Below are 14,724 nucleotides of genomic sequence, written 5' to 3'. Positions count from 1 at the left end.
GTATGCTCCACATGATATATCATGACATAATAATTTAAAATAAACATTATTCAGTAGTTGTACGAGTTGCTGCGAATGTCAACTATAGCAGAGTTGTACCTCATTCCTGTATATGTAGTTGTCCTTTTATGTCAGAGTTGCCCTACTAGTTGGCATGACTGTCATTAGTGGGGAAAAAAACGTAACCAATAATAAAAATAGTTCTACTTTACACACTGAATTAAAGCTGCATATCAAGGCCTGCGTTTTACCGCTCCCTAGTGTTATTTGCACTTCAACAGCCTGACGTCCCCGGCGTGACCACGGAAGTTGAATCTGTCTTCCTAAATACTTCCGGTAGGTCACATTTCCACCGTTTTGGAAGAATGGCGGATATGGATGAACTATTCGGTAGTGATGGAGACAGCGATAATGATCAACGAGGTATGGAGTTCTATTTGAGCCTTTCATCTGCTACTTGTATGACCTTAGCATGCTCACCTAGTAAAAAAAACCCAGTTAGCTCTTACCAGGCTAAAACAGGTAACGCACAGTCGCACACTTGTTTGTTAGCACTTATGCTAACACATTAACAGCACAGGATACAATTAGCGACTGTCGACTGTGTGATTTGGTTTACTGCGTAGTATGCAAAACATACAGCAGAGTTTGAGTTGATAGCCCATTGACAGATTAGAATTACAATTTAATACGTAAATTACTGCCTCCTCTAAATGCAATAATTAGGCAGAATTTTAATGCATATTTTCACTATGAAATCATTTGTAAGTGCACGTGTACCTAATGTTGTGATCGATGTCCCACAGATTCTGCTTCAGGCTCCGGATCTGACTCTGAGCAAGAGCGACCTCGTTCTGCCAGCAACGCATCTGGCAGTGGTAGTGACAGTGAGAGAGAACGAGATGACGACGACGAAGATGAAGGCCAGGAGGGTGGAAAACCCAGTATAAATAAGGTGTGTGCCACTGTTTGACACCTGGCTAAAAGGAGACTCAGAAATATCACATGGTTAACAATGTAAGAGGCAAGTACTGGTAAGAAAACACTAACTTGTAGAAAGACTTGTATTTAGCAAATCCTCGCTATATCGCAGTTCATCTTTTATTTGACAGGGCTCACTGTACATCTTGTTATTCCCAGGAACTGTTTGGAGACGACAGTGAGGAAGAGCACAGTCAACACAGTGGCAGCGGATGTAGCGACAACCAGTCTGAGCGATCGGGCAACCAGTCCGACGCCAGCGTGCACTCGGATCAGGCTGAGAACGTACACTCTGATGCAGAGCATCGCAGTGGCTCGGAGCGTGGCCATCGAGACGATGAGGAGGAGGAGGAGGAAGATGGAGGCCGCCGCTCAGATGGCGGAAGCCCGGCAGGCAGTGGGATGTCTGGAGGGGGGAGTCCTCGCTCTGAGAGGGGCAGCATCCGCTCTGACAGAAGGTACAGATTCTGATGAAATGTTTTGACTTTGCACAATTTGTGATTTTATACCTTTTTGATAGGGATTATGATCTCTCTTGTTCATTTTCTTTTTTTGTAGCATTCAGAGTGACCTTGGAACCCCGCGGTCGGGTGGGGCCACCCCTCACTCTGATGGAGAAGGGTCAGGCCAGGAGAATCATTCTGATGATGAGAAGTGGGACGGCAGGGTTAAGAGTGACCAATCAGAAGACGAAGAGGAGAAACGGCAATACTCGGACGAAGAAAGGGATAATTCAGACGATGAAGGCCCCAGGAACAGAAAGTCAGGTACAGTGGACTTAATAGCTCTAATCTATGTATATTGACGCCCATTTTTATTACGGCAGATGACTGATTAATAGTTCAGCTGGTTTGTGTAATATACACGCAAGATCAAGTGAAACGGGCCAAAAAACGCATTGAGGTGTATTGTGTAAATTTTTGTTTTGTATTTTTTTCAGAATTTGCGAAAGGAAGCGATAGTGAAGATGATTTCATCCACAGGAGAAGCAAAACAAAAGCTGCTTCAGACTCAGATTCTGACAGTGACAGTGGTGGAAATGAAAGTATGGTGCCCTAATGAGTACCATTCACAGAAGCAGCCAGAGTTTAAAAGACTGTTCATTCTTTGCTCCCACACAGACAAAAAGGCTGTAGCGGATGACCTGTTCGGCGAAGCTGACGATATTTCCTCTGACAGTGATGCAGAAAAGCCTCCGACCCCAGGACAGCCCATGGTAGCCAACTCAACTTTTTCATTACTGTCTCTGTCATTTTGAAGAAGAATTACCACGTATCCCTCAGAGCATCTTTCTGAGACTCGTTTTGCTAATCCCTTTTATCATGGCTCAATGAAGCGGAGTTTGATAAGCTGTTCTCTTTAGGATGCGGAAGATGGTTTGGAAGGGGAGCAAGCAGAGGAGGAGCCTGTGCCTGAGACTCGTATCGAAGTCGAGATCCCCAAAGTCAGCACTGACCTGGGCTCTGACCTTTACTTTGTTAAGCTGCCCAACTTTCTCTCTGTGGAGCCCAGGTTCGAGCCAATTACACTTTTTAGACAGACGCACATTGTACTCAGTGTTAAAGTACGTATAACCTCTGAATGATCAATCTGATTTGATTTGAATTCCCCCTTTGTAGGCCTTTTGACCCACAGTACTATGAGGATGAATTTGAGGATGAGGAAATGCTGGATGAAGAAGGACGCACCAGGCTGAAGCTGAAGGTGTGTCCACTGCACTCTTTGTCTATTGTACAACTAAATGTGGTTGAGTGTGTCAGTCAGTCATTGCCTCATTAACTGAAGTGAAGTGTTTGCGCTTACGCAGAGTTGCTTACTGTAAAAGGTTCAATTTCCCAGGTGGAGAATACCATTCGTTGGCGAGTCAAGCGCGACGAGGAGGGAATTGAAACACGCGAAAGCAACGCACGCATTGTCAAATGGTCCGACGGGAGGTGCGTCTTCACTGTTGACCTATCTCTTTGTCTGATTGCTCTCCGAATGTCTCTCAAGTCTCAGCGTTTTGCTTTCTGCTGCAGCATGTCCCTCCACTTGGGGAATGAAGTGTTTGACGTTTACAAAGCACCACTCCAAGGAGACCACAACCACCTGTTCATCCGCCAGGGTACTGGCTTGCAGGGACAGGCTGTGTTCAAAACCAAGCTCACATTCAGGTAGTCAAACACTCTTCTGTGGGTTATCAATAATAAATCAAGGGCTTGGTAAAGGCAGGAAACGTAAAGTATGAAATCTCAAGAAATGCTGCAAGGTCCTCTGCTGTGTATTCCTCTAACAAGCCCCAAGTTAAATCTTACTCTAAGCAACCATGGCAGCCTCTATTCGTGCTTCATTGAGAAATGTGCTCCAAGTCCTTCAATTAGCTTGTGCAAGCTGCCCAACTTTGTGTAATCCGCTTAGCTGCCACTCGTCCACCTGATGTTTTGTTTTCTCAGACCACATGGGACTGGTGGGATGCAACCCAAAGCTGATTTAGTGCACAACAGTGCCTCACTCTGCCAAATTAGACATTGCCTTTAGTTTTGCTGTGGCAGTGTGTTTTGATTCACATTTCTGCTGTGATTAACCCAGTGGTTGCCAAACCATTTTTAAGAAATATGAAACCGCATAAGCGCAATTGTTGCAGCAAAATTCATCTGACCCGATCAACAGGGATTTGACAATTAAGAAGTAACCCGATGTGTGATTGTGATAAATATTCTACCAGAGTGATTGCTCATTATTTGGGTCTACCGCTCATAGATTGATAGATGCTTATATTTATATCACTTATAATTAGTGACTAGTTTTCAGAACTGCTACTTTAATCACACACAGAACAGCAGCACGTACTAGAAACGGCATACAACAATTTGGTCTGTTCTGTGGAAATGATCACTATTACTGTAGTTTAGTTGGGGACCTCACTTGTGATGCTCACTGGAAAGGACGATCCCTAAATTCAGATTTACTATACTAAGAAACAATGGGGGGGGAAAATCTGAAATAATGTTAGGGTGTGAGAAATACTGGGGTTTGCTGCGATTTCTGATGTTGTCCATTTCCCTCGCCAGGCCTCACTCCACTGACAGCGCCACACACAGGAAAATGACTTTGTCTCTGGCTGACCGCTGTTCCAAGACACAGAAGATCCGAATCCTCCCGATGGCTGGACGAGATCCAGAGTCGCACCGCAATGAAATGATTAAGGTGCGGCGTTCTATTCCGTTTCTGTTTTCAAAACGCTCTTATCACCACCAGAAAAGAATCCAAATGGCCCGTGGTGTGTATTATACACACAGCACAGCTGCTTACATAAAGAGACATCGTGACACGCTTACATAATAATGGTGGACTGTGGTTGGCAACATTTTGTCACCAAGACTTTTTGCTGCCAACTCAAACATAGCAGCCATTACACACAGAATCTTTCTTGGGCACGGCTAATAGCGTTAAGTCACCGAAGTCATTTTTCAACTTTTTCAGAAACGAGACAAAAATACAACGACAGACTCAGTGTGTACAGTTGCCTCAATGGGCTGTGTAATACTACATTCGTAGTTTTTTTAAATTTAGTTTCCAACTGGTTTCCATTAATGTAGAAAGAAGAGGAGCGCCTGCGAGCATCTATCCGTAGAGAGTCGCAACAGAGGAGAATGAGGGAGAAGCAGCATCAAAGAGGCCTGAGCAGCAGCTACCTAGAGCCCGATCGCTACGATGATGAAGAAGAGGGGGAGGAGTCCATTAGCTTGGCGGCCATCAAGGGCAAATACAAAGGAGGAGGCGGCTTGAGAGGTGAGCTCTGACACCGGTGGAAGGTAACAAAATATTTGTACCTAAGTACATTTTCCGGCTATAATTAAATGACACGTATTTGTTTTTGTGCTATCTGTGCTTTCCGAAGCTTTGTTTTTCAAAATAGGCAGACGACAATGTGATGTAACGAGAGAAAGTCGACGGTTGTTCAAATCTTGATTGATTGAAATCTCAAGGCGAGAAAACAGGGACAACAGATTGGCCTATCCTCAAATACAATAAAAGCACAAGTGAAATAGAAATAGTCAAACAGAGAAATACCTCATTTCTGGAGCCAGGCTCTGATGTTGTATAATAAATATTGGAACATAAAATGAGAGCTATACCAGCTTGAAGAAAAAAATGTTCAGGGCTATTTATATAACAACTGTTGTCTGTGTAATGGTAAAATGTATTGGTCCTTCATCCTCAAATGCTTTTACTTAGGTAAAGAAATTGAATTTGTACTAGTATTATCAGATTTCAGTACAGTGTGACTATATTCACCATCTGTGGCAATAATGGACATGTTCCAAATCTCTTTCTATTAATTCAAAGAATGTTTATTTTATGAGGTCACCAACTGTTGTGCTCTGTCTCACTCCATAGAGGAACGAGCGAGGATATACTCATCAGACAGCGATGAAGGCTCTGATGACGACAGGGCCCAGAGACTGATGAAGGCCAAAAAGCTTGACAGTGATGAGGTGAGTGTCGTATGCCACTCTGCCCACAGGTGGCAATGTGGTGCCGACCAGCGCAAGGCTGAGTATCCAACTTTGAAACACAATGCCTGCCTGCATGAGCGTTTAAAAAAACGAGCAAGAGTAAAAGTGCATACTCGTGTTTTCCACTCGAAAGAAGTGCAACTAGCGGTTAACAGTGTGCATGCATTCAACAGTTGGCCTGTTTTTTATTTATTTATATCATAGATTGGTATACATTATCCTTCCCCACAAAACAACAAACATTGGTGATGTGTTTAATCAGGACAATAGCATTCTATATGATTGCACACAAAAACATTGATTAGTACTGCAAATAAACAGAATGTAATGAATGAAGAAAGAGTTTGTTCACGATTTAATGCTTTGATTCCATTCATTGTGCTTGAATTTTTATTTGTGTTTATTGCAGGAGGGTGAGGGGTTAGGCAAACGAAAGGCAGAGGACGAAGAGGAAATAACCACAAAGAAGGCCAAGAAATATGTAATCAGTGATGAGGAAGATGAAGAAGAGGAGGAGGAGGAGGAAGAAGGGGAAGAAGTGGAGGAAGAAGAAGACGATGAATAAAACTCTCAGTGCCCGGCCCAACATCCATCCCTTGTTTTGTATATATTTTTAAGGAAAGCTCCGTGTAGGTGTGCACAATTGTTGATGTTGTGTACAGCTGAAGTGAGAAATAAATGTCTTATGTAATAAACATTCCTAAAGCCTTTTGTCCATCTTTTCTGACAATGTGAATCAAATGCATGAGTCACACAGCAAGGTTATGAAATTCTTCCAAATAAAAGACTACAAAGCGAGTCAATTTCACCAAAAGGTGCTTTTAAGAACCAAGAAGTTGCAATTTTCCACTGAAATTCATATTTAGTGAATTAAATATGTCGTGCAAACACATACTACTAGTAAGGCTCCCAAACAATGTTCATGCCAATATCACTTTTGCCATATTTAGGCTCCAGTAACCACAACTTAGTGACACAAGTCAACAATTTTATTAGATATTGTTTAACTCTTGGATGGCAATGTGCATTAAGTTAGCATCTGACTGGTCAAATTTAAATGAAAGCATACAATTCCATAAAAAACTTGCATGTCTGCTATATGCATACCACATGGGCCAATATCGCAATATTGATATTTTTTCTATATATAGTGCCCTATTGTGTAACATTTTGAGGCTAACAAGGCAATTTTGTGAGTGATGTAATATAAGTGAGGCGCAATCCCCTTTTCATTTATTAGTCCTGTGACGTGAATGTTCCTCCTCCTTCATACCAGGCAAGGTCACACGAGGTTGTCTCTATCGATACGCAGTATGACAGGAATGAATGAATGCAGCAACAGAACTGGTTACTAATTCAAGCTTATCCACTATAATGACGCACTGTCACACAGAAACAAACAAGGACATACATTCATTTGACCTAGCCAGCACCCACCTAGGCTAAATTATTGGTGATTTTGAAAGAAAGACACACCCATAATGGTGCCTGAAATAACTTCAAACTGGTCAATATTATGTAATATTTAATTAAAAAATACAGTAAAATAACGAATGAAAATCGAGCATTGTTATTTATTCACTCACTCACTGAAATAACTTCAAACTGGTAAATATTGTGTAATAATGAATTTAAAAAATACAGTAAAATAATGAACGAAGATCGAGCATTATTTATTCACTCACTCACTGAAATAACTTCAAACTGGTAAATAGTGTAATAATTAATTTAAAAAATACAGTAAAATAATGAAGATCGAGCATTGTTATTTACTCACTCCCTCACTCCCTCACTCACTCACTGACTCACTGACTCACTCACTCACTCACTGACTCACTCACTCACTCACTCACTCACTCACTCACTCACTCACTCACTCACTCACTCACTCACTCACTCACTCACTCACTCACTCACTCACTCACTCACTCACTTACTCTACACTAAAAGGTTTCAGTTATTAGGCAACAATTCAATTCAGACTTTTCTGTATTCTGTACTATAAAATAAAATGTAAAAACACCAACTCAAAAATCAACAATCATGGTGTGTGTTTACTGTTGCTACATACAATCAAATAGAAAATAAACTTACACTAATGCTGTGTGTGCCCCTAAATTGAGTTGGCTGGCAACCAGCAAAGGGTGTATCCCACCAAATGCCATTAGTCACCTGGGATGTCAAACAGCTATGGCTCAGGGCAAAATGTTCCCATTGTTAACAGCAAACTCACTTTTAGGCCAGCCTATGTGTCTTCCTGTGCATCAGCATTTATTCCTGAATCTTAATATCCAGGTTTATAACCATATATATGGAGCTTAAATTGCATATTAAGAATATGCAATGCATATGGTTTTTGATAGAGCAGCCCTGCCTCATGATGCAAAATTTGCACGGCTCATGTCTTGCAAAGTGAAGGTTATGTCAGGAGTGATGTGCTGCACTTGCAGACTGCAGTGGATTATGTAAACCCTGTTCCACACAGCATAGTGGAGGCAAGGGTGGTGGTGGTTATCAAGCAAAAGGGGAGGGAGCACTCCACTGTCAGTACAGAGGGCGGATGGGGTGGGGTGGGGGGCTGCAGCATTTTCCCCTTGCTTCCCCCCCCTCGTTTTTCTGTCTTTATCTACCCCCATCTTCCCACAGGCCCGTCTAAAGTTGGACTCGCCATGTTACATCATATTTTGTGCAAAGAAAGACAGTTTGCTATGCTAACTCATAGGTACAGCACTCACTTGAGGATTCTTCAATTATTGTAAATACACATTTGTTTCCACTTTCCCTTCTCTTGACCACTGTGTATGTCCACGTGTGTAAGCAAACATGTAGAGAAAGCTCTTGAGCGTTTAATCAACATCCTTGATAGCTAGTGTTCGGTCCCTCCATGTACTAGTACTTGTTTCATTCACACTAGTGAGACAATTAAATACACGAGTGGAATGACTAAGGTGCATCAGTAGAATAACAATTATTCCATTATACTGCATGTTCGTCGCAGGGCACATTATGGTTCCCCTCAGTGGACTATTATGACTGTGACCCTATAAAAATGTATTACCTCTTCACATATACACAACAAATTGATGGATAACTAATTTTGAAAGCTAGTAAAATAAGTGTAAATATTATATATTCACATACATAACACTAAATCACAGATGAAAATGTAATCACGGCAACGATTCAAACAACGAGAGCTTATTCAAATAGCATACGCACAAGATGTCAGACTACACACTCTGACATCTTGGTGGCCTTTGCTACCCGCTTCAGCAGGACTCTTCTCCCTGCTGATACTTATATAAGAGACTAATAAATAAAAGGGAAACACAATACTTCTCAAACACTTACACATGACACAGATCCTCGTACTGCAACCTGGCCTTGTTGTGAAAACATTTTCCCTTACGTATTAGCAGGTGTTCATAATAAACACGCACACATGCACATTTATAACAATTGCGTCTTGTCTGTTTCCTTAGCTGCTGACCCCTACCAAATTGGGTCAGCCTGTTCAGCTCAAAACACAGAGATTAATCGGTAAACAATTGGTTAGCACCAGTAAGGAGCTCTTCCGAGCGCCCGTTACGCCACAAAAACAAGCAAGCGGCACCGCTGTGGAGGTCAGGAATTAACAAGCAGAGTGTTCTAAGTTGATGTTTACCACAGTAGGGCTAAATTGCACAGAGGTGTCAAACTCAAGGTCCGCAGGCCAAATCTGACCCTCAATATTTTTTCATGTGGCCCGTTGCATGATTTTTCACTGACTTTGTCTGCACAAATAATAATCACTGGAAATATATGCAACATAAGGGTGGAATTCATCTGCTCAACACATTTTTACATTTGACAAAAGTTAGTGCACTGCACACCTTGTTATATCACCAATAATAAGTAGTTTTGAAATTTGTCCATGAAATATGTATGTGATGTGCAAAGGTGAAGACATTCAAGTGTTGCAGGTTGCACAAGTATTGCACAATATGAACATTGCAGCACGCACTAAACAAAAATATTGCTGTGTGACGTGTTTGTTCAGGAGTCTCGATGTCAGCGTAGCTCCAGCTTGTATGACACTATAAACTCAATATTGAATATCTAAACTGCTTTGCAACGAAGCAACAAATGTTCATTACTATCTATTATGATCATTTGTGGCTTGTTATTATTCTTATTTGTGGCTTATTATTCTTATTTGTGGCTATATATTATGATCATTTGTGGCTTGCAAGTGAAAATGTCCAGATTGCAGTAAAATACTTGATTACGTCTTAACACAGTATGTAGGAGGCAGTAGAGAGAGAAAATAAGCTAATGGTGCAGAGTCTTGTGGTGGAGAGTTGGAACAGTATTATAGTTTGCAGTGGCCTGAGAACTCATCCCTCCTCTCCGCAACCTGCAGTATTTCAGAACCCGCTGAGATAGTACACACTGCTCCTGAGTGACCTCATTATTTTGTTATTTAACCGGCCTGTCTGCACAAAGCCAAACTGTCTCCCACCTGTCTCTCTCTCTGTCATCAGCTCATGTCCATGTCCATAGTAGCTGTGTCACCCATGTTTCTTTACCCTGCTTACTTAGGTAAATCCACACAGCAAGATCGCTCATGCATAGGGACTCGAGCTATCTTTGCATTTTGGCATGCACTGTTATGCATCTTCTGTGATTCTAATCCAAATAAGGATTGTGTGGTCTTGGTGGAGGTCTGTGAGAAAGTTTCATTCTCGATGTACGGTATCATAATGGTGCGACACTGTAGCACGATTATATCTGCTGTGCCGATTTAGGCATTTGTATATTTCAATTAGTGCTTGAGCGATAACTCTTTCCACGATGGATGTGTTACATGTGTAAACATTGTCGGGAATAGTGCATGCTGCTGGGTCCCGGTTATGCAACCTCGTGGACTATACTGACACCCGGAATGAGAAACACAAGAGCCTTACGTGTCGCTAATGTACAAATATGTGGCTCAATGCGTCACGAGCTCTTACTCAACTCTTGACCGTCCCTCAGCCTCTGTAATTCCGTAATTCTGTAATTTTAAAAAGGTTATGTTTTCAACACTGTTTGTTTCACGTGTAGGATTATGGGGAATAATCTGTAACGCTAATTTCCATGAGGGAAACATTTCATGGACATCATGGACAGGGGCTTCACACTTGCATGAGTGCCTCATTGTCAGTCATTAGTACCGCACAAAGAGGTGGTGGAAAAACGATCTGGAGAAGAAAATTTAATGCAATCAGCAGCTAAAATAATAACTTCATTCTTCACAATCAAAAAGTCTCATTTTATATATTTAATTTGCATTTTTATTTAGTTATTTAAATTTGGCTCTTCTCTGTTTGTGAAATGTATTTATTTTCACTCTCCAGCGACTTACCCAGAACTTTTGAACGTGACCGTCCAACGGTTCAGTTCTTGCCATTCACTAACAAGGAGTTGAATGGCAAAGTTCACAACAGGTCTTTGAATTTTAATTTCTAAGGCCTATGCCATCCATTGACTCTTTCAGTCTCTCTGCTGCAACCTGCCGATGACATCCTGAAATTTACTTCGGAGTCCAATATTTTAAATAATAGTATATTACGTGCTGATAATAAAATAGCATTTTTCTTTTATTCAAGACTTCTCTCTTCATGTTCCGTTCCTCAGTGACAAAGGCGCATGACATAATGACCATTCTACCTTGGCTGAGCTCTTTCCATTTTGTGTTGAGTATCTTTTAGTTCACTTCCAATGGGCAAATAGACTGGCAGGAAAAGCGCAGCTCATACCCATCTGTACCAAACTGAGGCATCCACTTGTCTGTCCCCATTCAACGACTTCACATCATTATCACCATGGATACGTCCCCAAATAGAATTAGAGTGAAAGTACACACACGCACACAACACACAAATGTCATACCTGGGGCGAGGGGACAATGATGTGGCGTGGGCCTCTCACATGTTTTGTTTGACCCACTTCTCACCAGGCAAAAAGAAAAAAAAAAAAACGAGATGGATGACTGCAAATTTGAACAAATTTAATTTAGACATAAAGTAACTGAAGAAATGAAAGTGATCCATCAAAACAGACTGCGGCTGCTCCTTTTAACTAATCATCACACTCCATTTAGTTTACTAGCATGCAGCTGAAAAATATCTCCCGTGTTCAATGATTGATGGGTGTATTATGAATCTTAATGCGGCAAGAGTCAGAATACGGAGAACTCAGTTTGTTGCATAACAGCAGGCAGCTGACCGGTGTGATGGAGTGCGACCCCTGGTAAGGCTTTAATCAGTTTTAAGAGGATTGATATGTGAGCTTACATACCTTTCTACTTTTCTCTTTCGACATCTAATGAACAAAGCTGCAGTGTAAAATGTCCATGAGGAAAAGTGGAGCTGGGGAGCAGTTGAGGTAAAAATTCCCTTGTGTTGTTATTTTTCTAGAAATAAAACACTGTAATAATCTGCCTAAATTATTTTTCTTCCAGTCAAATTCCAGTAAGACCTTCATCATCACTGCTAAAACAATTCAGTGCACTAGTAAAACAACTTTGTCTTACTAGTAATGTTTTTTTCCACTACTAGTGCCACTACTTGGGCTACTGGGACACTATTTCACCTCACTACTGTGGTGCACTAGTAACACTAATAGGCCCAACTAGTTGGCATGTTTAATACCCACTCATAGTTTTGCCTCATTAGTAACGTAACTGTCCGACAAATACAGCAATGTTTTCTCAACAGCACATAAACATGACTAGTAAGTGCCCAAGTTGTTCTAGTAGTATGCTGAATTGTCTTACTAGTGAGGACAAAGAAAGATCATACTAGTACACGAATCTTGGAAATTTTAGTACCACTTTACCGCTGACTTATTGTCTTTAGCGCCAACCTGTCTGACAGTCTGGAGGTAATGGTGCTAAATTTATTCCTCCAAATAACTCTCTCGCTCTCCTTGTTCTCATGGCATGTAAAGGTCCCAAGCGTCGCCACTGCCAACAGAGTGAGGAAATGCTGCAGTGGAGAAGGCTATAGGAGGTTGGGGAAGCGGCAAAAGTACACATACTGTAGCTGCAGGAGGGGGACAGTGGTGGTTTTGCTGTGTCAGCGCATGTGGGAACATTTGCAGTCTTTTCTATTGGAGAGTAGGCAACAAACATTGTGTAGTTTGTGACTCATTGACATGATGCCAAAGTACTTTGGGATGTTTCTACCATTGTGCATGAACAGGACAGGTGATAAAGAGGGGCTGCAGGTCAAGATCAAGTCATGTTAAATCGCTTTTCAGTTCAAGAAAATACTGGAATCCTTACTGGATTTAGCTAAATCGCAATATTCGGACTATAAAACACAACTTTTTGCTTTTCAACCCTGTGGCTTATAGTCTGTTACGATTTATTTAGGATATTTTTATGATTTGTTTTGGTAATACAGGTAATATAAATAAGGACATTTCATTTGGTGTGGTTTATATACGTATGAACAAAAAATTTCCCCTCATTTTAGCTGGTGCATTTTATATTCAGGTGCGGATTATAGTCCGGAAATTACGGTAACTGGTATGTGTTTGTTTTGACCATTATTTAAATACAACTCAAGTCAAACGGCCTTGAGTAATTGTATACTAGTGACAATATCGGAACCTCTGTTTAGAAAGGACCCATATTACAAACAATCCAGTTTATGAATAAAACAATTGAAAAAAAAATGACCCAAGGTCACATACTGTACTATACTGTTTTTGGTTCAATCTTGACATCGTAGCGGAAGATTAAGATGTTTGTGCTTTTTCTCTCGCTGCATAAATTGTTGGCTCCGTGCTTCTGATATTTTTGTTTTTTTGTTGTTGGTGTTTTTTTCTAAAATGGCCAAACAATTGGTATAGTTGATAATGGTCAAGGAAGTCAAGGACTATAGGTGGAAACACAGGGACGTGCAGCTCAACAGCACAGTGCTAATTTTGTTATTTCCTCCTTTTTCTTTTCACTAATAATATCCAATCAATATGCTTCCTTTGACATACTCTTCTTGTAATGTATGATCCCCATCCTTTCTTGCTCTCTGCAATAACAATGAGACATTGTGCACAAAGAGATGAGAGGCGAAAACGTCCATTTGAATTTGTTTGCATTATGTAACCACTGGAGGCTTTCATGGCGCTTCAGAGCGTCACTCCACTTTTGTCTCGACTGCACCAAGAGGCACAATGTGTAGCTATATTTAACATGAGTAATCCAATGTTCTTTTGTAAATACAGCCTGGAATATGGTAATCAGTTGGAGCCTTGTCCTTCTTATCTATCTTAAAGTCCACGCACTAATACGCTCTTTGTCCTCACTTGTACAGAAATTAAACAATTAAGCAATGTTTTTTTTTTTTTAGGATCCGACTGTAATATCAGCCAACATTAGGCGCTTTCAAAATAAAAATGACTGGCTGGAGTTTTGTGGCTGTGAATTTGCAGTCCAAGTCTCAAGCCAGACAGATTTCTTTCTTTCACACATAAAAAAAAAAAAGAAAATCATAGTAGAAAAGGCTTTTGACTAGAATTCTGAGACATTGACAATCACAGCAGGGTTATTAGATGACAGTATAAGTTACAGCTTAGTGCCAAGGTATTGTTTTGTGTAGTTTGCACACATGGTTGTGCAAGTGATGATCCCCACTTGGACATGACGTTGGTTTATTTGTACTTTGGAAGGCAACCTGAGCTGTCTCTGCGTGAGACTCTCCTCTGCAGATACAGCCTACAGAGTTTGGTTGCTCATGCATGACTAAGGCCAGTTATGCAATTAAAGAAAAAAAAACTACATATGGTTTGTTGTGTCCTGATTCATACTAAATAATATGTTGAATCTGATTCTTGATTTTCCGTCACGGGAATTTGTTTGCTGGCAGCTTGTTTTGTTGTTAGATAAAAGAACCAGAGATTTAGAGACCTAGCTGGTATTCTACAAAATAAAAGAAAGTACAACCAAGTCTTACTTTGCATAATCTCTGAAGGGAAAATAAAATGTTCAAAACAGACAATATATATACAGTATTTGTATGCACAGTCATTCATTTCTGAAGATAAATAGAACAGGTCCATGCATGCATGTTCACTTACACGTCAAGATGACTCGCTCTGTGTATTGAGCGGTCTCATTTATTACTGGAAATGTTTACTACGTGAAAACATAGAAGATGCTCTCATTTGACATTATTTAGGTTGTTACAGAACGTCCACACAATTTCCTGTCGCCACT

At 40.8% G+C, this 14,724-nt stretch overlaps 1 protein-coding gene across 1 annotated transcript; it reads left to right on the top strand.

Annotated features, from left to right (window-relative positions):
• The first annotated feature begins 271 nt into the window (after positions 1-271).
• leo1 (LEO1 homolog, Paf1/RNA polymerase II complex component) lies at positions 272-6,188 on the top strand. Its single transcript, XM_061277241.1, has 14 exons — positions 272-423; positions 807-955; positions 1,141-1,439; positions 1,540-1,748; positions 1,922-2,026; positions 2,103-2,197; positions 2,345-2,493; positions 2,601-2,685; positions 2,821-2,915; positions 3,000-3,134; positions 4,032-4,167; positions 4,560-4,752; positions 5,362-5,459; positions 5,890-6,188. Exons 1-14 carry the CDS (start codon positions 366-368, stop codon positions 6,043-6,045), a joined length of 1,962 nt encoding a protein of 653 aa, XP_061133225.1. The 5' UTR covers positions 272-365; the 3' UTR covers positions 6,046-6,188.
• The last annotated feature ends 8,536 nt before the right edge of the window (positions 6,189-14,724 follow it).

Source organism: Syngnathus typhle, linkage group LG4, assembly GCF_033458585.1.
Source record: "Syngnathus typhle isolate RoL2023-S1 ecotype Sweden linkage group LG4, RoL_Styp_1.0, whole genome shotgun sequence".
In the NCBI taxonomy this organism is placed as follows: Eukaryota; Metazoa; Chordata; class Actinopteri; order Syngnathiformes; family Syngnathidae; genus Syngnathus; species Syngnathus typhle.
The sequence above is the reverse complement of the archived record's forward strand: the minus strand, read 5'-3'. Positions and strand labels throughout refer to the sequence as shown.